This window comes from Pongo pygmaeus, chromosome 13 (genome assembly GCF_028885625.2).
Source record: "Pongo pygmaeus isolate AG05252 chromosome 13, NHGRI_mPonPyg2-v2.0_pri, whole genome shotgun sequence".
In the NCBI taxonomy this organism is placed as follows: Eukaryota; Metazoa; Chordata; class Mammalia; order Primates; family Hominidae; genus Pongo; species Pongo pygmaeus.
The window spans coordinates 100,386,076-100,410,473 of record NC_072386.2 but is presented as its reverse complement, the minus strand read 5'-3'; the positions used below and the strand labels follow the sequence as shown (position 1 = coordinate 100,410,473).

The following is a 24,398-nucleotide window of genomic DNA, read 5'->3' as shown; positions in this document are numbered from 1 at the left end:
TTTTGTTTGTTTAAACGATCGTGATCTTACTGGAGAGTTTTAAGTTTGCTGCTGATGTACTTGATTCAATCCTTAGAAAAGGAACAGCATGACAGGCACCTGGTGCAACGGAAAGAATTTGAAGTCACCCTGCCTGGGTCTGAATCCCAGCTCTGTGTCTGCTCTTCTTGTGGCTTTGAGCAAGTCACTTTCTATTTCTAACCCTAGTCTCTTTGAAACAAGGAATTAGGATTTTTTTTTTTTTTAAGAGAATGCAAGGAGGCAAGACAGTGTTTCCTAAATTTTGGGGGTAAGTGGGCATGGCATTACATAACACTGACTCACATAGCAAGAAAGTTACTGCCATCTCGATTCTCTTTCACTCCCACCTGATTATATTGAAGAGATGGAGCTATGTCTTTGACATCTCTCTAACCTGGCTATTTCCTTCTTTTAATAGGAGTGAGCTGGTACACACAGAACAAAAATAACAAATGTGATGCCCAAAAGTCTGTAGTTTGAGGAAAAACTGAGTTAAGGTATGTGACAGCACCTCACACTGAGTCTCTGAGCTATAGTTACAATTTAGGCAGTCTTTCAGGAAAAGTAGAAACGCTGACTCTATCTTTGTACTCTGATTGGAAATAAGTTCTTGAAGAAATGGAATCTGATTTGGCAGATTCTGATAGTATGAATAATTCACTCTGACTGCAGAATTTATCTCACTTTCAGGTTGTCTGAGGTTGACCTAAGAACCCTGGCCTGAAGAGAATAGGCCCACAGCTCGTGTTTTTAACATTCAGTGACTTGGAAATTTTTTTTTAAAGTTGGGAAATACAATTATCATCTTAAATGTAATTAGCCTTGACCAGATGCGGTGGCTCACACTTGTAATCCCAGCGCTTTGGGAGGCTGAGGCAGTCAGATAACCTGAGGTCAGAAGTTTGAGACCATCCTGGCCAACATGGTGAAACCCCGTCTCTACTAAAAATACAAAAATTAGCCTGGCATGTTGGCATGCGCCTGTAATCCCAGCTACTAGAGAGGCCAAGGCAGGAGAATCACTTGAACCTGGGAGGCGGAGGTTGCAGTAGGCTGGATCGTGCCACTGCACTCTAGCCTGGGTGACAGAGTAAGACTGTCTCAAAAAAAAAAAAAAAAAAATTAGTCTTTACTTAAAACAAACAAACACTAAATCATATCAGTTTTTTTTGTTTGTTTGTTTGTTTTAAGGCAGAGGAGTCTCGCTCTGTCACCAGGCTGGAGTGCAGTGGTACGATCTCGGCTCACTGCAACCTCTGCCTCCCAGATTCAAGCGATTCTCCTGCCTCAGCCTCCTGAGTAGCTGGGACTACAGGTACGCGCCACCACACCCAGCTAATTTTGTTGTATTTTTAGTAGAGATGGGGTTTCACCATGTTGGCCAGGATTTATGACAAGCCCTGGGAGTAAAGATCTCTGTTTCATTAGTCCTTTGAATTATCAAGCTTCTGTGAGGATTATTGCTCTTAGGAGGATAAAAAAGTGGACATTAGAGAATAGTAGTATTCTATAACCACATGACCTCAGGAACACAATCAAAGACTAAGGATTAGGAAGGGATAGAAGATCACATTTCAATTTAAATAATTATGGGCTGTGCCTCTTGTTATTTTTGCTAAGAAGTAACATGAAGCCTCCAGAACTATTGAGGTGTTGACTACAAAGTTTCTATTTATTTCCCTGGGAATGAAACTTTTTACCATGAAACACAGGATACCCTAAAGTTCCTTACAAACTTACATTGTTCATTTAACCTAAGGTTAATTCATCATTATATAAGTCACATGGGTTCCTCTGTAGCAAAAGCACTAGATTCTGGCATTAGCTTTCTGCTTGTAGCCTGTTCAAAACTAAAAATGCCCTTAGAAGATTCGAATCCCAACATAGTACAAAGCCTCATTCTTCCAAAGAGTTCAGGGGACTTTAGTTCTGAGTCTGCTGTTATCTTGCTAAGGTAAGTCCCATTTCCACCTAGGACTTATTTGACCCAGCCATAAAATAAGTGAACGATGGTAGATTAGGGGTCACATGCTCAAATGCCAGTAGGGGCCAGGCAGGTGATACAAACAAAGGAAGTGGGCCAAGAGTAAGAATAATAGAAGGTGGTATGAATAATAGGAGGTGGTGTTAGTGGTGGTGGTGGTGATGAACAATGGAGTATGGCTTCTCTAAAGTTAGCAACCACCATCAGCTCCAGACAATTGCCGGTGGGGAGAACAGGCTATTATTGCCAGAGACTGAATTCTCAAGAGAAGTCGGAAATATACTTTTAAAATAAGAACTCTCTTAATTTATTATTATTGGCAATGAATTCAAAATGATTTTTAAATGCTGTGCAGGTAAACTAACCTTACTGTAAGCCAGATTCAGCCCAGAATCTGCATAACCATTTTCTGACTTCTGCCCTACATGATCACTTAAGATCTTGCAACCTTAACTTCTAAATAGCAAATCTTTGCTTTTTTGTGCTGTTGATAAAATGGAAGATTTAATACTGTTTGAGAAAAGCAGGACAGAAGCTAGGGCTTGGGGGCTGCTGGGGAGATGATGTGGTCTATTAATAGCTGCAGAAGGGTGATATAGCCTAGATCAAAAGGCATTTGCATAACACCATAGGGCAGCTGTTCCTCTTAGCTGTTATGACAGTGGTGAAATAATAACAATACCATCATCAGCAACAATAACAAAACCCTCTTTGCTTGTTCAGAGACTGACGTGCCACTCCTAGACTTTATAGAGTTGTTTCGGGCAATTTTGTTAATCCTTTTTATGAATGGTGAAGGAAAAACTGCCAAATAGAACAACAGGACTCCTGAGGAACAGATAAGAAAACAAAGTGATTTTACCCTCTGCTTCTCCTTTGGTAAGGAAGTGCTGCAGAGATGTCTCCCAGCCTCCAGGGGGTGGTATAATTAACAGAGCATTTGCTTGCGTAGGTAAAGGTGTAAAATAAGAACTGGTGCCATTGGGTCTTTCTTGCATAAATAACCTCATTATCTAAATCTTTGTGTCTCCAGTCTCAGGGGCATCTCCACACTACTTTCTTTTCTTTTTTTTTTTTTTAAGATGGAGTCTCGCTATATCACCCAGGCTAGAGTGCAGTGGTGTGATCTCAGCTCACTGCAGCCTCCACCTCACTGCAGCCACCACCTCCTCAATTCTTGAGGAGAATTGCTCATCAAGCAATTCTCCTGCCTCAGCCTCCTGAGTAGCGGGGATTACAGGCACGTGCCACCACGCCTGGCTAATTTTTGTATTTTTAGTAGAGACGGGGTTTCACCATGTTAGCCAGGATGGTCTCGATCTTCTGACCCCATGATCCACCTGCCTCGGCCTCCCAAAGTGCTGGGATTACAGGCATGAGCCACTGCACCCGGCCTCCAGTGCCTGGCCTCCACACCACTTTCATAACATAGCCCTCTGTGTGGGAGGAAGTAAAGACAGCTGAGGTTGGAACTTGGCCCTCCTCCACCCCACACGGATTTTTAGCCCTGCTACATTATCCAAAGTACTTACTATCTCTATAACTCAGTTTCCTCATGTATAAAAGGACAGTAACCTCAATGGCTACCTTACAAGGTTGATGTGAGATTAAAGGAAATCCTACCCTATCAGGTGAAATGCCTAGTCTACTTGGTAGTACTGAACTACATTCCCTTCCAAAGTTCTAATTTTCTCATCTAATTCCTCCTGCTATATTTAGAGTTCATCTGGTAATCATTTGCCCTCCATGATGAGAAATAATCCCCAGAATAGAATTATGAGGTTGAACTTTATGGAACTGTCAATAGTCAATATTATGGATCTACAAATGGCAATTTCATAAGGTTCAATGTACTAGAAAAGCAGTCACAAATCTAATGGAGGACAAAGAAGCTTCCCTTTCTATACTAGTTCTGAAACATGCCTGAACAGCTTATAATCTCTATATTTGGGCAGGATGAGGCCCCTGGTTGGGGAACAGACACTTTCTCATTATAACTAAACTAACATTTGTCATCTACTTCCAGCTTACACAGTGCTTTTAATAAATATAATTTCCTTTAACTTCACAACACCAGGGATGAATGTAAGCACACGACTTTCCATATGCTCCTACATTTGAACCCATTGGTATGCTCTAGAACTGTTGGATGTGTAATGTGCTATAATGGTTCCAGCCTACTTAATTACACATTAAAAAGTATTTCAATTAACAAAGAGAATAATGTAAAGAAAGCTGTCATTCACTGTGTAAGATGAATCTGACAAAACATAGCTCCACAAACAACTGCACTAAATGCTTAGGTACATAGGGAGCACCCAGTTCTGGTATCCCCAGCACTTTTGATGAGGACAAGATGTTCTTGCATTTCCTCCACTTTCTATTGGTTGAAACTCTTGTCAATCTTAACCTGGCGGTTTGAGCAATCTATAAAACACCATTCATATTTCCATCTTTAAAGTTACCTTCCATGCATAAAGACATTTAAAAAATCTACCATGGAGCCCAACCAGATGAGAACACCCAACTGATTCATTTACTTAATATCCTCAAAGAAAACCATTTTCTGTGACAGCTCTGCAGGTGGTAGGCATCACATCTTCTCTTCATTCATTCTTTCATGCAATAATTTTTTGAAACTTTTTTTTGAGCACTTACTATGGACCAGGCCAGGGGTTGGCAAATTATAAGCCCATAGGCCAAATTGGACCCAGCATTTGTTTTTGTAAATAAAGTTTATTAGAACATGGCCATACTCATTCATTTAAATGTCATATATGGCTGCTTTGCAGCAGAGCTGAGTAGTTGTAACAGAGATCATTTGGCCCACAAAGCCAAAACTATCTGGCCATTTATTGAAAAACTATGCTGACCCTGTTCCAGGTAAAGAGAGGTGAACAAGAGAAACAAAGTCCCCACGTGTCTTCAGATGCTCTTAAACAGCAGACTGCACTAGATGAACCCTGTCACTTAGCCTAAGGGGCAGCCCAAGTTTGATCACAGTCTGGGCTGCTGCTGGGAGCTTGCAAGGAACAAGAAAAGGATGACAGGTGTGGAGAGAGACGTGCAAAGGGGGTTAGAGGGAGGACATGTTGGGAAATTGGATTAGTGTAGAAACCAACTACAACAGGTGGGCCATGAGGATTCCCACCAAGGGGCACGCAAACTGGTGGTCCAGGTACCACATGTATCAGAATCACCTGGAGACATTATTACAAATGCACACTACTGGGCCCCACCTGGGAATTGGAATCTGAGTTCCAGAGGTGTGACTAAGCTTCCACATTGTTAACAGGTACCCCCGGGTGATTCTGAAGCACACTGGAGTTTGAGAGGCACTGGGTTAGTGTTTAGTTTTAGCGAACAGCGGAAGGTGCTCCCAACACGGTCTGGCCTGAAGTCTGCCAGTGGCAGGTGAGAAGGGGAAAGAATCAGGGCACAGACACACAGAGGTAGATGCAGTGAAAAGGCAGTTTATTGTCTATTAATACTGTACAGAGGAACAGAGAGAAGCTACAAGTACAGCATCAGCTGTCGCTGGCAGTGTCTTTTCTGAAGTTGGTTTTTATTTTGTTTTTCATCTGAAGGAAACAGAACAGTCAAAGTACACTTCAGGTTACAAAGTACAGCAGCTAGCCCAATAAGCTAATTCAGAGTAAGCACGACAGGCTCCCACCCCCACCCCCACCAACCAACCACAAATGAAAGTATTTACAGAGACGTCACTCACCCCGAGTGAGATGCTAAAGCTGAAAATTTCACCAACAACCTACATTCACTGAAAAGCTGCATCAGACACAACATTTTCTGGAACCCCTGTATGATTTTGACTCTCCTAAGTCAGGAGCTTGAGAGGAGGAAAGAATGTTCCAGAACCCTGCAAAGAATAGAACTCTTCCCACCTGCCAGAATAGGATATCACAGAATTGGAGTTGGAGCTACATACAGAATAGTTCGGATCAGGCATTGCCTGGTGGCCTCTGTGTATATCAAGACCTGTCATTGCAAAACTAAGTGACTGGATGTCTCCCTGCCCACTTAATCTCGAAACCGAGAGGTTCCTTAGTAATAAGAGATTAGAGTAAACTGGCTCTCCATTAGCACCTTCAGGCAATTGCATAGTTCTTTCATTTTTGGAGTTGTCTCCATGACAGCAATGTTCACAGCTGGGCTAGAGTTGGGCCTGTTGGAGAGATTCTGGTGATGAAGGAATTTAAACGATTTGCATGGGAACCAGAGGGGTTATTTCTCTTGAAAATGGAGTAGATATAACCTTGTCTTATTAGAAAAAGGGTCTTGATCTCTCGGGTAGAAGAAGGCCTCATCCTGAGGAAGGATGATGCTTAGGAAGAGAGTCTCACAAGAGTGGTAAGTAGTTTCTGAGACATGACAACTCTGTTAGCCAGACAGAGGAGCAGGTGTTGGGAAGAGCTTCAGGAAACTGAATGTGATAGGGATGGGACTTCAGGAATTTGACAGAAACTTGGGGAAAAATATTCAGAAACTCTAAAAATTCAGAATCTCCTCTAAGGATAAAGACAATCTTTTACTGTATCTACTTAACTCTAAAAATATGGTGCAGCCCTGTGTTATGTAGAAGGCCAACTGATAATTGTTTTTGTTTTTTTTTTTTTTTTAGACAGAGTCTCGCTCTGTTGCCCAGGCTGGAATGGTGTGGTGAGATCTCGGTCCCCTGCAACCTCCACCTCCTGGGCTCAAGCGATCTTCCTGCCTCAGTCTCCCAAGTAGCTGGGACTACAGGTGTGTGCCACCATGCTGGCTAATTTTTGTATTTTTTAGTAGAGACTAAACAACACGGTCTCAACATGTTGCCTAGGCTGGTCTTGAACTTCTGGGCTCACGCTATCCTCCTGCCTTGGCCTCCCAAAGTGCTGGGATTACAGGCATAAGCCACCACGTCTGGCCCCTGTAAGATTTATATTGGTGGTTTATCTGCTTATGTATAGACTGAAGATGGTCAGAGGGCTCTGACTCACCGTTTCATATATATTTCTCAAATGCACCACAGTGAGTGGTCCCTTAACCTCAAATGTGGCAATTACTCCTTAAATATGTGAAAGATTTGGACTTTGATAGTTTCTGGGCTTTGCTTGCATTTAAAATAGCTATCTCCTTCCCAAAGATTATTATATATTATTAAAAGTATAGCCCAGAGAGCTATCAAGCCATCTATCTAATCTACCTAATGGCAGGTATAGAAAGCTCGATCTTCCAACCAAGGCCTATTTGGAAACACTGGATCTCATGTAATGGCAGTGCAAGGCCAAGTGACAGGCCCTTTGTTCATGCCCCCAAGGCTTGGCCTAGTGCTATAGGACTCCCCAGAAAGTTACCTTTAATGGAATGAAGAAATAGCTCAATCAAGGGTGTTTTCCAACTCAAGCTCCATAATGCATATAGATTTCATTATAAAAATACTATTCCTTAAAAAAATACATAACTGTAAAATATTCCATTTCTACAGCCACTCCTATTCTCACCCATATCATCCTACTCATCTTAGACTATAACGAATGGGCACATTCCTCAGTCATGGCTCAATCATAGAATTTGAGTCCATCTCTCTTGCTTTTTCAAGCAATGCCAACTGTGCTTAAAAATATGCTCCCAGACCCAGTTGGGGATCTGCAAGTTTCCTTCTCTCACAGTGGGAAGGACTGTAAGGAGATGACTGCAAGAGGTCATGTGCTCCATGTGGCCTGTCTCCCTGAAAGGCAGGGTGTGATTTTTCAGGCTTATATGAGAACACAGATACGTGTTTGGTTGGTAGACGGGCAGAAGTAAATCCCAACCTATGCCCACTTTAGCCCCTTTGGGCCACACCTGCAAGGTTCTGCCTCAATGCTCCTGTAATGAAATTCACAGCTCTGAAGAAGGCTGGGTAGGAGTGGGGAAGAGAATGTTGTGTTAATACAGCTTTGGAATACAACCTGCATTTTTTTTTTTCAAAAAGGACAGAAAAGAAGAACATAAATAGTGATGCTAAGGCAAACTGTCAAATGGCACATCAGTACTATTTTTTGTCATTCATTTTGTTAACATCACAAGGCAGATACATTCTGTAAACATATATACCATACAGTACATTAACCATAGGAAAATAAAAAGAAAGCCACCCTGTAATTCTTTTCTTTCTGTATTTCTATTCTTTTACTCCAGAAGGACTGTCTGAAGTCTAGGGAGAATTTTATGATTTTTGAGATATACTTTTTATTTTTATTTTTTGTAAAAATGCAGTGACTTGCAAAAAATAGCCCCAGGTGCTTATGAAGAGGCAATATGAGGAGAAGACGACCCTTTATACCTCAACCTGTAAAAACTTAGAAAACAGACACAAAATAGAAAAAGTCATTAATTTCAGAAAACATCTTGTTTTCCTGGTTAGTAAAAGAGAGCATTGAAAAATTATTTTTATAAAAGTTAAGGCTGTCCAGATCTTTGATGCAGAAAGTCTGCAGTCACCAAAATTACATATTATATTTTCATATTGAAACCAAGTTCTTTTGTGCAACAGTTCCGACTGTCTTATGTTAGACTGGAAGGGAGAGGGGAAGCAGAGGCTTACTTGAGTTATATAAAAATTATGCGGGGGGAGCTGGTCTAAGGAGCCCTGGTAAAATTCCCCTTTGTAGTCTTTATTCTATACCTTTCTACATTCAAACAATCAGTATTTTGGTTTTTGTTGAAATGGGAATTTTATTAAGAAGTTTGCTGAAGCTATGAAAACACAGATACATATCTGCATTGTGCTCCTAATAAATGACTTTTCTTTTTCCCTAGAAAATGCAGGAAAGTTTTCCTGGCAATATCAGAAGAAGGCCTTTGTGAAGTGAACTGGTGGTAGCAGGAATCAAACATCCCATCTTCCTCATTAATTAAGTTGTTTTATTATACAAATAACTGTGTGCTCTTGCTGTGTTGTACTATCCAATAGAACAAAGGATGTTTTCAGGTTCTATCCTAATCACTGGAGTTCAATATACCTTGATTAAGAAATTGAGGAGCACCTGAAAGATCGTGTATTTATGAAGTTTCTGAAACACCTATGTCTTACTTACGCTGAGAATCTGTGGTTTCGATAGCAAATGTGCATGTGGCAAAAATACAATGTGAAATGGTTCACTTTGGAATGATTTTTATTGTAAACTAATATTGCAGGAGATGAGATTATTTCTTCCAGGAAAGGACCTGTTAGTGAGTAAAACTCTCCAGTGGGTCCAGGGATGAGCAGAGATGACTGAGCTTCTAGATTTCAAGTAAATAAGAAAAAGTCCTCGATGCTTATTCTGTCTATGTCCACCTGCGTTTTATATTGGCAGGGCTAATATTTCTTACAAAGGAAGACCTGGTATAGTAGTTAGATTATGACCATGTTCCCTCCCTCCTCTTTTGCTACCCATTGGTTCAATCGGCATTAAATAAATGGTAATTTTCAAGGGTGTGTTGTGGTCCCTTGAAATGAAATTCTGCAGGAAGTAAAGAGAAATAGTCTGTTTTTACACTTGGCCTCAATATTTTGCTCCAGAGATGATATTGTATCTCTAGGAAACTCTCTCTATATACTTCCCCTCCTTTTATGAAAACTTGACTTTAACCAAAACAAAATATTCTACTTGCTTGTAGATAAAATACATTTATCAGCAGGAAATTAAATGGAATAGGTAGACATTTTAAGCAAATACATGTCTGTTAACATTTCGGAAAGGAACCAAATCAAATTAATAGAATTTGAGTTTCCTGAAAGCTTCTGAATGATTCTAAGATTGCTCAGAAGGCTCAAGGAAACTGTGTTTTAGGTTTGGCCATAAGGGCATTCCTTACCTTCTCTTCCTCCCCATAACCAATATTAAATGACGTCACTGGACACTGTCAAATCAGTTTTAGAGGCAATTATTATTATTTTTTGCTTATGCAAGGAAAATAATATGGGTAAAAGAGATACAAGCTGAAAAAATTCCCCTTAGTTTGTCTTATTGCACACTAAAAGAAAGAAAATATTTTTAAGAAGTCAAGAATACAGGAGTCATTAAGATTTTTCAAGATATGTAGAATTAATCTTTATCATTTTAACCATTAAAGAATCTTTTATTAAATGCCATTGAAAATCTATTTATATACAAATGAGATAACCCCCCTTTTCTTTTTTTTTTCCTCCTCTTTCTATTTAAAAGGGAACTGATTATATATATATATATATATTTTTTTTTTTTTGAGATGGAGTTTCGCTCTTTGTTGCCCAGGCTGGAGTGCACATCTCGGCTCTCACAACCCCTGCCTCCCAGGTTCAAGCGATTCTCCTGCCTCAGCCTCCCAAGTAGCTGGGATTACAGGCATGTGCCATCACGCCTGGCTAATTTTGTATTTTTTTTTTTTTAGTAGAGATGGGGGTTTCTCCATGTTGGTCAGGCTGGTCTTGAACTCCCGACCTCAGGTGATCCGCCCACCTCGGACTCCCAAAGTGCTGAGATTACAGGTGTGAGCCACTGCACTTGGCCTGATTATATGATTTTAAAGGAAAGCCCAACTAATCATTAGCTCAAAAAAGATCATGGTTTTGCAGTTTCATTACTGCTTCTTTAATTATTCTGGTTAAGTAACCAAATACCCTGCATTTTTGGAGAGTGTGATACCACACATAATAAAATTTACAGAGAGAATGCCAACGGCAGCAGGAAAGGCAGCATGTTCACAATCACAGCTCCATGTACACTATCATCATGAAGGGTAGTTACTTGCTACTATAGGTGGGATTATAGGTCTCATCCCATAGAAGTACTGGCTAAGCCTGAATCCCCCATTATGACAAGAAAATGATGGGACATATGCAAATATATATGCCATATTCAAATACACCTTCATTTACTGTGGCTACAAATAGCTTGAATAAAGGTAACACATCTTACTTCAAAGTCCATTAAATGATAAGCTTTACTAATAAAAGTATAGAGAGAACTTGAATTCATATAATTTGCTAATCATTATTCCCCCATAATAGTAATTAGTGAAGAGAACACAGATAATCATTAATCTTTTAGTTCTCGTGTGTAGTGTTGTAGTAAGATGTGCAGATCATTTTCTTTATGAGTAACTAGTTCACTTATGCAAGGGTAGGTCCCTTCAGGGAATTATCTGTCCTGGAAGATTGATTCTGTTTATCAACCAGCAAGCTTAAGGGTTCTACATTCTACTATTGCACTCGCTAACTGTGCTTAAATTTTTAAAACTCACATTGAATAGCTTGAATCTCCAAGTGAGTAGAAAAGATAAGCTATGGTAAACTTTCAGATTATTTCTTTCTTAAGTAAATCATTAAAATAATAGATTGTCCAAGACATTAAAACTGTTTTCTCCCTCTATGTAAATAGGTTTATCTGCATGCCAGTTTATGTAATGTCTAAATGATGCTTCAATGACCACGTACTCAGGAAAATTAAGCTGAGAGTAGCAGAATTTATAGGCATCCAAACCAGGTTTCTCGATAAAATAGCAATTTTATTCCATTGCAGCTGCTTTGATGAACTTGAGATTTAGAGATATTTCCCTCAGTTATTCAAAACCAAGCCTTGGATGAAATAATCTTCAACAGCAGAACTTAGCTCCTTTATTTTTCTCTTCTTTAACTTTTTCTGTTTATGTATAGGCGTAAACAAGATGAGTATAATAAAATGACCCATTTTGTGCTCATTAAAATGCAATTATTTCAGAAAATTAACTTTGAAAAGTAAAAACTGATATTTTTACCTTTCCTATTGAAGTAAATATAATTTCAAGCCAGGAAATTTAAAAAAAGCAATAGATTTAGCACTGAGCAAGCAAAATAGGTCAAATTAGACAGCTTCTATAATAAAATTCTCTCAAGACTATCTTATTTTTTTCTGATCTACTTTCCACAGAAGTTAGACTTGATGTAGTATATCATATGTTTTTTCAAAACTATACACTATGGGACATAATTTTATGAATAATTCATAACAATGCTATAAATATTTGGGCAAATAACAAAGTTAAGATAACTCATTAAAACCAGTAATCATGTTATATCTTTATTTCATTACTATACTATTGTTATTTTATTAAATTGTTTCCCTTTGGTTTTACTACATATGTGGCTTTTGCTTTGGGGGAGTGCTGAGAAGGTATTTCAAAAACTGTTCATTGTATTCTAGATAAAAAATATTCTTTGCTCTTCTGGAATCTCCAGAAGCTAAAAACAAAACAATGCCCTAAGAAGCTCAGCTATGTGCCACTTAGTATTTGTTATGAAATTAAGTGCTTAACATTGAGAAGACAGGTCTTTCTTAATTTTTAAAAGTTTTTTAAAGTTTTTTTTTTTTGAAGGGCGGATAAAGCTACAAGTTGAAGTTAGCTAAAACATTCTCTTTCTCATGGGGCCAGAAAGAAAAGAGTACGGATGCAAGGCTTTGTAATCAACCGGGGACGAGATGAACACTTAATGCATTACAGCACCATCCATGATGAAGTGGGAGCATCATGGCAACCACTATAGGTCGGAAAGACTGTTTTAGAAATATGGTCACTGCAAAGATAGTTCTCAAGATGATCCCCTCATTGAAAATAGATTAACATGACCAGCAAATATCCATGAAAAAAGAAACAATATAAAAATTTACATTTTTTTAAGAGAATAGAAACAAGGCTTGTGAATTTGCCTAAGTTTGGAGATCAATTGCTACTGATGCTTCAAACAATGTTTGTTTCATGTCCTTAGAAATTTTAAAATGGTGCTTCTTATATAAAGGGTTCACTGGTTAAACCATAGAAAGAGAGACAACCGCTGATGGGCAGGTTATGGAATCAGTCCCTACAGTTCAGCTGTGACAAGCTCTGGGTTCTTCTACATCGACTTCATTTCAGTTTTAACAGAAAGAAAGCCATGAATGCACAATACTGTAATCTGGAAGCTTATGTAAGGCAGCAAAAAGCATCACCCTAGATCGGACAGACTAAGTAAGGTCCACTTTTGGCTACACTAGCAACCAGCTAGAGCCAACAGCATTTTGCCACACAAGATATAAAAACAAAGATCCACAGCAAAGGAGGCAAGTGAGAAACCAGGGACATGGCAGTGTGTGACTACGTTACAGGAACACACTACAAAATGAAACCCCCAGTGCCAACGGGTTCAATTCCAGTCAAGTGAGTTAAGGCTACCATATCACTGGCTGATACGAAGAGTCCATTCCAATCGAGCAGGAAGGAAGTGATTCACTCTTGAAGACACAAGGAAAGGTTTAGAGGAAAAGCAAGTTCTTGGAGAGAATGAAGCACACACATGCACGTTGTCTCTCAGGTGAGGAAAAGGAAAAAAAAATGAGAGAGATCAAAGCAATCCAACTGCAAGGCAAGGCAGGTGTTTGCTTCCAGTTCACAGTATTGCAGTTAGTGGTATAGTGAGGTCTACGTGAGTGGTGGAGAGTACAGGCTGCCCAGAAGAAAGGAGAAGAAAGAAGTGGTCACATGACAACACAGCATTGACAGCGCTTTTTCTTTTGGGTACCTGGGGCTGGCTCTGTAGCTAGGCTCTCTTCCTTTCCTTCTGGGGATGAGGGCTCTGTGGTGTCTGAGACCGGCCTCCCAGACACAAGCTCAGCCGCGTTCCCGTCAATAGTGGACACGTCTGTCACTGTCTTCTCCCTCAATGACTTCTCATCATCTTCATCAATGAGGACCAATTCAGCCTTGATGGTTTCATCATAGCCTAGCACCTTTTTCGTCTCCTCTTCATCCTCGATATTTTGGTAGCCCATAAAAATCATGGTGACGGGCTGATCCAAGTTTGCCTCCGGCCCTGCAGCGCTGGGGGCTTGGGCCTGCTGCCCTGGGTTCCCAGAAGAATGGTCTTTCCTAGACTTATGTACCATTTCTAACTTAGCTTCTTTGCAGAGCATGTGTTCCTTGGGATGGCTGAGGCTCCCATCTGCAATCACAGTCCTTTCGGACACGTGCCCTCCTCCTAAGCTTGATTGTCCAGCCTTCTGAATAAGCTCTTCTACATCCTTTGTGCTTAATTTGTGCACTCCATTTTCTACTACGGTGCCTCCTGAGTGCACCTCATACACTACTTTGGTACCATCATCATAGACTTTGACTCCTTTCTGATGGACCCCCTCTGGGCCAATGGTAGATGTAGAGAGAATCTTGGTCTCTCCTGTTTGTTTGTCTTTCTCCACATTAATTTCCATGGCGTACACAGCTTGAATGAAAACAAGAGAAAGGAAGTGCATGTTACAACAAAAAAAGCCAGTGAATGGTTAATTGCCAAACAGACAAAAAAAAAAGGTTTTCTGCCCTTTCTATTCTAACTGCCAAGCATCTTGAGTGTTAGAGTGAGGTGCGCACTGTGAACAAAGGTGGTTATATCTGCATTTTAACACAGCAGTTTAATGCACTGGGAAGACAGATGCACGGTTGCTATATCTCAATGGCACTCACACATTTAAGGAAGATCTGCTAAAATAAGGGCACAAGAGATTTTAGATCTTGGTGTGAAGAATTTCAGGGAGGCTGGCAACATGCAAGTTACCTTGATTGAGGGCTTCCCAGGCTGACAATTTACAAACCCTTGGTTACAATGTGTTCCAGGTCCAAAACTTTAAATAAATAAAAAAAACCTCTTTCATCAAATGTTTTCGTTTTCTCTACATTTCCACAAAGGTTTTTGTAGGTGGGACATGGCTATCCTCCACTGTACTATACAACAGAATATTTTCAACAATTGAAAAGGCATGAGAGCATTCATATTATGTGCCCTGCGAGTACTTCAGTCACTAAGCTAGGTACCTAAAATAAGAACTAAGAAAAGAACAAGACGGAAGTAACATCACATAGGACACTGGAATTTGAAGACAATGATCACAGAAGGCCTCTTTCATCTTCCATGCACAGAGTGCCAAGTCCTGCTGCCCACAATAGCTTTCCCATCTGTTGTCTTCTTTTTGTTCCATTGCTACTAGTCAATGTAAGACATTCACTTCCTCTTCCCTAGATTGTTGGAAGACCTTCCCACCTGGTCTCCCCCTCCCCTTGCCCCTGCCTCTCAGTCTTGTATCCTTTCTAATTCATCCCAAATCTTGCTGCCAGTCTGGGGTTGCTAAGGACAGCTCTTTCCTGTCCTATAGACTCTTGTGACACCTCATACTTCCAAACTGGTTTCCTCACAGGCTTCCTAGAGCACCAGGCCCATAGAGCACCAGGCCCATAGAGCCACCAGGCTCCAGGTGCCCTTTATCTGGATGTGCCACGAACCCATCAAACTCAGCAGCTTCCAAACTGACTCCAGCTTCTTCTGTCAAAACTATTTCACAGTCTCCGTGCCAAATAACAGCAGCACTGCTACCTAGTCTCTCAAGCCAGAGGCCTGAGAATCACACCTGACTTGTTCTTTTCTTCCTACTTTCTTATAGCCAAACACTCACTGACAGTAAATCATTCTACTTCAGATATATCTCATCTGTCTCCTCACCACCATTTTCTGTCACCAAGGCCTTAGTCCAGGCCCTCCTCTGCTCTCTGCACAACAGCCTTGTTTTTTATTTTACCTAACACTTCTGTCTTCTTGCTCTAGTCCAGGAGACTGCAAACTGTGGCCAGAGGGCCAAAGACAGCCTGACCCTGTTTCTGTACGGCCAGAGGAGCTAAGAGTGGTTTTACATTTGTAAATGGTTGTTTTTTTTTAAAAAAAAAAAAAAAGAAGAAGAAGACGAAAAAGAAGAAGAAGAGAAGGAGAAGGAGAAAAAGGAAGAGGAAGGAGAAGAAGAAGAAGAAAGAGAGGGAGGAAAAGATGGAGGAAGGAAAGAGAAAAGAGAAAGAAAACAATGAATGTGTGACAAAGACTATATGGTCCACAAAGTCTAAAATAGTTAAAATCTGGCTATTTATCTAAAAATTTTCCCGACCCCTGCCAGCGTGTGCTCCATCCTGCCCATAGTTACTTGAGTGATAAACCCTCTGTTGGTTCCTTGTGTCTTTCGAAAATAAACACCAAACTCCCCAGCATGGCATATAGTTCCCTTCAGGATGTGTCTGCAACCTTCCTTTCTAGCCTTGTTTTGCGGGCTCTCTCATTCTTTACACATTGTGGCCATAACGACTTCTCACTATTCCCAGGACACTCAACTTCCTCCCATGGCTGCTCATCTGTGTGCCTACTGTCCCTCTGCCTTGATAGCCTTCTGTTGCTCCTCCAGACTTCTAGAGATCAAGCCCATCTGCTTGTCATTGTCTTGAGTCCCTACCTCTTTCTGAATAAGTTCCCTGTGTTAAGAAGATCCAAACTATCTTTTCAACCATATGTTCTAGCGCTCCTTTTCCCTTTAAGCACAACCAAATAACACCATCCCAGACCTAAATATCTTCTGCTTTTGTTAAGATTCCCTTCTCCTGAAATGTCTTTGTTTTGAGTTTCTACATATCCAAATATGGCCCATTGATTAACGCCAAGGTCAACTGCCTCCTCTTCCATAAGCTTTCTTTGATCCTTCCATCTCTAAGTCATCCCTCTCTTAAAATTTTCTCAACACTTTTTCTAAACTTCTCTGAAGGCTCTTAACAATTACCACTCAGTTGTATAATTATTTGTGGGAATGTTTCATCAGCTTCATAGATTTTTAGGATCTTTTGAGGGTTAGTTTCTTGCCCAACACCTATCCATGACGCCCCCTCCCTGTCAGCACCTACCTTAGAGCCATTTGTATAGTAGGTACCAATATACACATCTCTGAAACAAAGGCTAATAATTCAAGAGTCTAATATGGTTGTTGTAATGTAGTAACAGATATTTTGTATAATATGACACCAATGAAATGGTACACACAGTAATTAATGTTTGAACTTGTTTGAAAAAATAACAGCGATGATATTGTTCCATCTGCTTGCATAATAAGATACACTCTGTTCCTGGTTAACACTTAACTAAAAAGATTATGAAACAAAATCCTATGTTTGGTTTTCATCAGATCCATTTTGAAAGTTTCACTTGTTCAGCATAAAGATCTCAAGTTTCTTCAAGTGACACAATGGGAGGCCAACCAGTATTTGTCATAGAGCTGCATGGACACACACAATGACTGTGTATCCAAATAAACATTTATCTCAGTTAGTTCCTGATTTCTCACAAAATGTGCCATCAGAGGAATAGAACAGGCATTTAAAATTTGCATGGACTCCAAAAGCCTGTTCTTGAAATATTACACTTATTTTAAAAAGCACAGTTTGGGATTAGAATATTATATCTTATCACTATTAACACACTCATGGGACACAGTTATAAATAAGGAAAGTAATAATTGTTAGTTTGTAGGTACAATATCTAATTATTCTGCAAATATTCAGTTATCTGTGAACAAATCCACACATTGGCCTGCAATCAATATAAAATATGGAACAAAATATTTCTATTTTTATATCCATATGTGACAGGATAAAAATACAAATTATTAACAAGGGGATGTTTACAGATATCCCTCTCCCTCTGCCCACCAATGAGAATGCTGATCATTGTTGGTCCAATTTTCTGTCATTTTAATCTTTGCCTGTTCTAGAATCAGAGCCTGGAAGAAAGGAGAGATGATGATGAAAAGTTCTTTGCTGGAAAGGTTAAGTATATCCACATAATACACAAATGAGAAAGAAGGAGTTTAGTGGGAGAGACAGTAAAAACTGTGTGAAATATGCATAGAGAAGGAGTATTTTGTGGTGGGAAATGATGCTTTAGAGCAGGTGATATGTGGAGGAAAGAAAAGCGAATATGAGAAGTATTGCTTAGTGGAGATATAAATTAGGTCCCGTTTATTTATTTATTTATTTATTATTATTTTGAGACAGAGTCTTACTCTGTCACCCAGGCTGAAGTTCAGCGGTGCGACCTTGGCTGACTGCAACCTCTGCCTCCCGGGTTCAAGCGATTCTCCTGCCTCAGCCTCCCAAGTAGCTGGGATTACAGGCATACACTACCATGCCTGGCTAATTTTTGTATTTTTAGTAGAGATGGGGTTTCACCATGTTTACCAGGCTAGTCTCAAACTCCTGACCTCAAGTGATCCACCCTCCTCAGCCTCCCAAAGTGCTGAGATTACAGGCGTGAGCTACCGCACCCGGCCAAGGTCCCTTTTAATATCCTCCAGGAGAAATAGTTAAAGAACAGAACACCTTCTTAATGGTTTTTTGGTGTGCAATTTTAAGCTGTATTTCTTTAAATGTGACATGGCTCTGGGACTGAACCACATGTGACATGGTTTTACTAAGGTTACCTATTTATATTTACATGTTGTACAGTCTTCTTCCAATATTCCTAGAATATAAGCATAGAATATTTTAAGAATTTTAATATAATTTTATAATAAAATAAACTTAGATATGTTATGTCACAAAATGCTTATGTATTTTTTTCCTAGATAAAACATAAGGCTTCAGAGGAACCACAAATCACACTTAAGAGTGTGATTCTACATTCCTTTCTGCATTCACTCTTTCCTCCAGTAAGGAGAACAAAGGCGAACACTTTGAGAAGCTCTGGCTTAACCCAAAGGCAATATTTAGTTTTCATGGATACATATATGAGAATGTTACCTAGGCCTTTTAGAAAGCCATGCAAGAGGTGTGAATGTTTAAATGTCATCTTTATGAGTAAGCATTTATATTTTGCTTCAGTTCTCAGCCAATAATATTCAAAAGCATGAACTAGAGTGCATATGAACCAATAGGAAAATAAGACTTACGTTTTCAGTGCAATGTCTTATTTTTGATGCACACAATTATAAAAACACTTCTACTTCCTGTTGCTGCCAAAAGTTTATACCAATGGCCTCTCACACTTATCATCCCTTCACCTCTAACCACAAAGCACAAACCATACTCTCTAACCTGCCCTGTCTTCCCTCCAGCTTCTGGGTCAGAGGTACACTACAATTTGTATAATGATGAGGGTCAAAGGGCTTGGCGCCTTTGTTCATCTTATTAAAAAAATGAGGAGGGAGTGCTGTTGAGGGGTGAGGGCTTTCTGGGGAGCCCTGAAAGAAACCTTGAAACATACATGGACATACAGAAAAGTATTTGAAGGAAAGCTCAGGAAATTTTCCTGGATGAAGGACCTGGGGAAGGAGGAAAAGAAATAGAAGACAATTCAATGGAAGTTTCACTGATAGGCTGGCTGAAATCTGGAAGTATGTTTTTATTAAATTATGTATTTAATTATTGATTTCCAAACCCTATATACTGATGACAATGAGATTGGAGTATATAAAGCACATTTGCTACTCCTTCCAAGAAGCCAGCAAGACAGCTGAGTAATATGCTCTTTTTAAGAATTATTTTATTTTATTTTATTTTAATATGCTCTTTTCATTAAAGAGAATAAGAATGAATGTTGCTAGCTTCTTCAAAGGGATACAGATGAATGACTACATGGATACTTTGATTTTGGGCCTCCGCATTTGGTTTTCTTGGTTCTTGCTCCCTAATAATTCTTTCATCAATAGGGAAACGCCCTGAAGGAGTAGAGACATTAAGTGGAGGTTGAGAATTCCAGTCTCTAGGTTCTGAAAACAACCAGGTGTGGAGCGGAGTGTGAGGCCTCTGGGGAAGGTGTCCACCTAAAAACCAAGGTGGTCGTTTTGAGCAGAGAAGCGATTGCTCTGCAGGGCCCAGAGAGATGGGTCTGAGGAGCAGAGAATGTTTGGTTCTGATTCAAACTTATCCCCCTGGCTCTACACATGCCCGTGTTGCCTGCTGCCTTCACCTTTGGCAGAGAGAAGGCAACTGTAAGGGCTGTAGGGAGCCTAGAGAAGAGGGAACAAGAGCAACTGACACAAGCAAGGCAGGAAGAGCAATGGACATGAATACATTTGAGCATCAGTCCAAGAGCACACAAAACAAGACTATTTCAGGAGGATGGAAAGTTCAATCATTGATTCAGGCTTTTCCCAGCTCAGTTCCTTTCACTCACTGTGATTACGGGAGGAGGAACAGGCTGAGCGCCCACATCTAAAATATAAGCACCACATGCTCCACTGTCATTAGTCAGGGAGATGGGAGGAGGGAGAAAGATAGGATCTGAATTCCTATCCAGATCACACCACATTCTGGGGCTTCATTTTCTCATTTGTACAATGAAAGGTATCCAGCTTTGATATTTTATGGTACCGTGAACACCCTGCGTGGTTCACGAGTCAGTGATGTGTAAAGTACAGTAGGACGGAAGCAGATCATAAGTGTCATCCATGGGGGGTCAGGGTCATCTCAGTAAAAGAAACATCCAGTAGTTGGCATTGCACCTGGCATGTGATAGACAAGCAACGCACATGCTTGACTTATTGAATGAACATACATATGGGTACTTATATCCCTTCAAGCAAATGGTTATACATATAAATATGTGTTCACATATTCTCTTTGGGCTGGAAATGTAAAAATGGCTATTGTGAAGTCAATGACAATAAAAATGAGGAAATTAATTCAGAATGGTTTCTCCCTCTCATCCCAAAGCACAATCTCTAACTTCAAAAATATAGTTAGATAGAAGGAATAAGTTCTAATGTTCAATACAGAGTAGGGTGACTAAAGCCAACAATAATTTATTGTCTACTTCAAAATAGCTAGAAGATTTTTGAATGTTCCCAACACAAAGAAATGATAAATGTTTGAGATGATAGATATCGTCATTACCCTCTTTTGATCATTAAACATTGTATGAATGTATCAAAATACCACATGTACCCCATAAATATGTACATTATGTATCAATAAAAAATTGTAACTCCCCCCAAAAAAAACAGTGATCAAAAATTTCTGTGAATCAATTGTTTTTCCAAGACATCTTAGTAGTAACAAAAATAAGTCAGCAAGAGTGTGATGTTGATGGATAATAAAGGCAAGCCAATTTCTTGTGTCTGATTTTGCTTCTATTTTTGGTCAAGAAGGAGAGTTTTCAGCCTGTAAAGAGCCAGAAAGAAAGTGGCAGAAAGGGAAGTGAAGCCCAGATGAGCAGAGAAGATTGGAAAATAATATAGCACTGCAGGGATACAAAGGCTCTCAGCGCTTTGGGATCAGGGTCCCGGTTCCCTTGTTGAATTTGTCTCAAGAATCTTGAACACCAGGAAAGGTGCTGGAAGCTGACACTCAAAGGTCTGATTTTCAAAAATGAGAATGAGGGGATTCTAAACTACATAGAAGGAGCCTGACATCATGGCTAGCTAAATTCTAAAGTTAATCTTCAAAGAACAGAGATGACCAAGAGCCAGCATGGGTTCATCAAGCAGAAATTATGCAGATTAATCTCATTTTCTTTTCTGTTCAAGGTCTCTGGAAAGAATAGGCAAATTGCATTTGAAAAGATCCAGAGTATTTGGATCATCACAAAATCCCTTATATTACTGTGGACTACACAGAAACATGTGCCTTGGGTGTTAAGACAATTAACTTGTTAGTGGTTGCATGATCATACCCCGAAGATGTCAATTTAGGGTTATCAAGGGCCAAGAGATCTCTAATGGTGTGCCACAGGGCTCTGACTTTGGTTCCAACATGCAACATTTTTAGCAGTGAGATGATAAAAAATAATAAAAGATTGCTTTTTTAGATTTGAGGGGGTACTAAACTGAGAAGCAAAGTGAGGCTATGAGGATACCATAATCATGAGATACAAAGACCCTAACAATAGAGAAGAGGGTTTTCTACATTCAAAACTTGTTAAGCCCTAGATTCAAGTGAAATCTGATGCAGAAACACAATATGTAAACACGAGGATGGAGGAACTGCGTGTGTTCGAAATGGGAGGGAATGTCAGAGCCCTGTCAAATCCCATGACATCACTCCCCTCCCCCACTTCCTGCTGTGGTTCCTCAGTGCCTCCATGAAACCCGCAACATTCTTGAGAGACAATCTAACAAGAAGAAATTTAATAGTCATAGCAAATCTACAAAGGACAGAAAAGTGCATAGCTCATGCTTATTTTTGTCTTTCGAGATTAAAAAAACAAAAGAATTCTGTAGGTCCTTCTATGTATGAGCAGGTGAAGTAGTATATGTATAGCTAGGGGAAACAGACTGAACATTTCAACTGAAATGATTCAGAAACAACAATTCTATGGATAAACGGAGTGAGGCTGAGCAGTGGCACACATGAAATGACTTTGAGGCCTTTAAAAACTGAAGCTGAAAGGCCACATTGCCAGCAAAGTCAGCCACGTGATCTGCAGCGTCGTGCTCTATTTTGGGGGTGAGCAGCCTAGCTCAGAAGGCATTGGGTAGCTCTGAACACAATACATCAAGAAGACTAGCAACCAAGTGAAGAGCGTGCAGAGGGGAGGGACAGGGATGGCGGAGGGTGTCTAAAGGCAATCTTATCATCTCAATACCAGCTGGAGAGACTGGGACTGTGAGCACAAAGGGGATTTAGAGTAAGGATCAGAGAAAAACAGGAAATAACAGTGACTTTCTAACACTTGAAGGGAAATTAGAACTTAGATGTGTTCTGAGTAGCTCCAGGGGGCAGGATAAGGATAAGTGGGTGGAAGATGAAGGCAGACAAATGATGGCTCCATTAGAGGAAGAATTTCTCAATAGTCAGAACCAACCAGAGATGGAATGGGCAACTTGGAGGAAGATTAAACATGAATCACATAGGTGTGTGAGCAGGGTTTGAGGACCTCTTCACAGGGCTGCTATGTCAAGGATTCAATGTTTGGATAAAGGATTGGAATAGATGTCTCCTAATTCTGAAAAGCAATGATTCTAAATAAATTCCCATTTATTTAGGAAGGTCCCAAACCTTCCAAATGCCAAACAACCAGGATATTTGTTATACTACTCAGTAATGACAAGTGATATTTGTCAAAATGTCCCTGAGGTTATATAAATTTCCAAAAGGACATTCCTAAAGCAAGATGGACTGTATCTAGGAGAATTCTAGTGAGTACCCTTGGTTGGTAAGCCACACATGCTCTGTGTAGTCACCGTTAACCATAATTGATCATGAATCTGAACATCCCATTCCCTAAACAGCCTGGACAAAGGAGTTCATCATAACAAATACAATTCCTTCCATAGCTCTGCTTATATGTAATCCCACAGTAGATGCATTTACGCAAATTAACTCTTAACTAATCAACAGAAATATGTAAACTTACTTTGAAAAAGATTCTGATCACATTATACTTTTAAAAATGCATTGGCTTTTAAAATCATGTTTTGCAGGATCTTCAAAGATAAAGGGAGCTGGGTTGTGGTAATAATGTGTATTCCTGCTTACACAGCGCTACAATCACATGCATGTGTTACTCTTGAACTTTAAACTCTTTGACTACCCACACTGCTCAAATTCTTTTTCTCTCTCTTAAAATTATTTCTCATACATTGTCCCTGCCCTCCCATGAGCTGATCCATATGTTGGACATATCCTGTGTCCTTTGAAGTGTGGGAACTTGTGCAGAGGACCTGAGAAGTTGTTTACCTACAACTATCAGGAACCATCAACACCCATGTCTCTAATAACCAGAGGGGAGGTGTGTGACTCTTAAACACATTTTACCTAAGTTGACCTCAGAAGTGTACCTCAGAAGTGTACCCTGGAGTACTTAAAGAGTCCAATGTTAAAGTGACTACCAGTGAGTCCTTTGAAGCGTAACTGCAGGTTGCAGGTTCCTGTTTATCCATCCTGTCACTGTCCAGGAAGATGTGGAACTGGCTCTGGATTGACCAGATACCACTTACAGTCCCAAGCATCTCTAGGACTCTGTGAGTTTGCACATGAAAGTAATCTGCTAAGATGTTTACAGAGATGCCCAACAGATATTTAAATTAGCCAGTGGAGATGACAACTATGTTAATTCTTACTTGCCTTTTATTTTACTTTTGTATTAAAATAAGGAGGGATTCTTTGCTTCATGAAATATTCAGGTTGGCCTATATAAAAGATATCCTCTGGCTTAAACATCCATGATTGTTTTACTTTATAAAATCTGTCATTATGTGATTTATTTTAAATGTACACTTACCTAGAATATACAAAGCAGAATCTGATACTCATATTTGAAGTCACCTATGTTGTAACTAATCATGCAACCTTGGGCAATTCATTTTTCCATTTAACCCCCAGCCCTCAGCACATTTCTGTGTAGATCATAAGGGTTGGTGTACAGATTATTGTTTGCATCCTTCCAGTTCTGATTTCTGAGGCACGTCTGCATTAAGCAGAGCAAAGCATGGTTCTCCCTACACTCAACACTCATAAATGTATTATTTGTAAAATTTCCAATTGTGAGACACATTAGCAAGTAACACGTGTTCTTTAAATTGTTTCTTTTCCTCCCAAATATACCACAGTGGCTAAGAAATAACTCCAGAAATGGGAAGACTTA

The 24,398-nt window shown here is 39.8% G+C and overlaps 1 protein-coding gene across 8 annotated transcripts in view; it reads right to left on the bottom strand.

The window, feature by feature from the left end:
• Positions 1-24,398, bottom strand: part of PALM2AKAP2 (PALM2 and AKAP2 fusion) — a 388,965-nt gene that overhangs the window by 210,041 nt on the left and 154,526 nt on the right. For 5 of the 8 annotated variants that reach the window (XM_063650274.1, XM_054500351.2, XM_063650271.1 and 2 more), the window contains one exon: positions 13,545-14,240. The exons of the other annotated variants lie outside the window; for them this stretch is intronic. In XM_063650274.1, the coding sequence (XP_063506344.1) occupies positions 13,545-14,240 (696 nt within the window). The remainder of the gene's footprint in view (positions 1-13,544; positions 14,241-24,398) is intronic. 8 annotated transcript variants of the gene reach the window in all.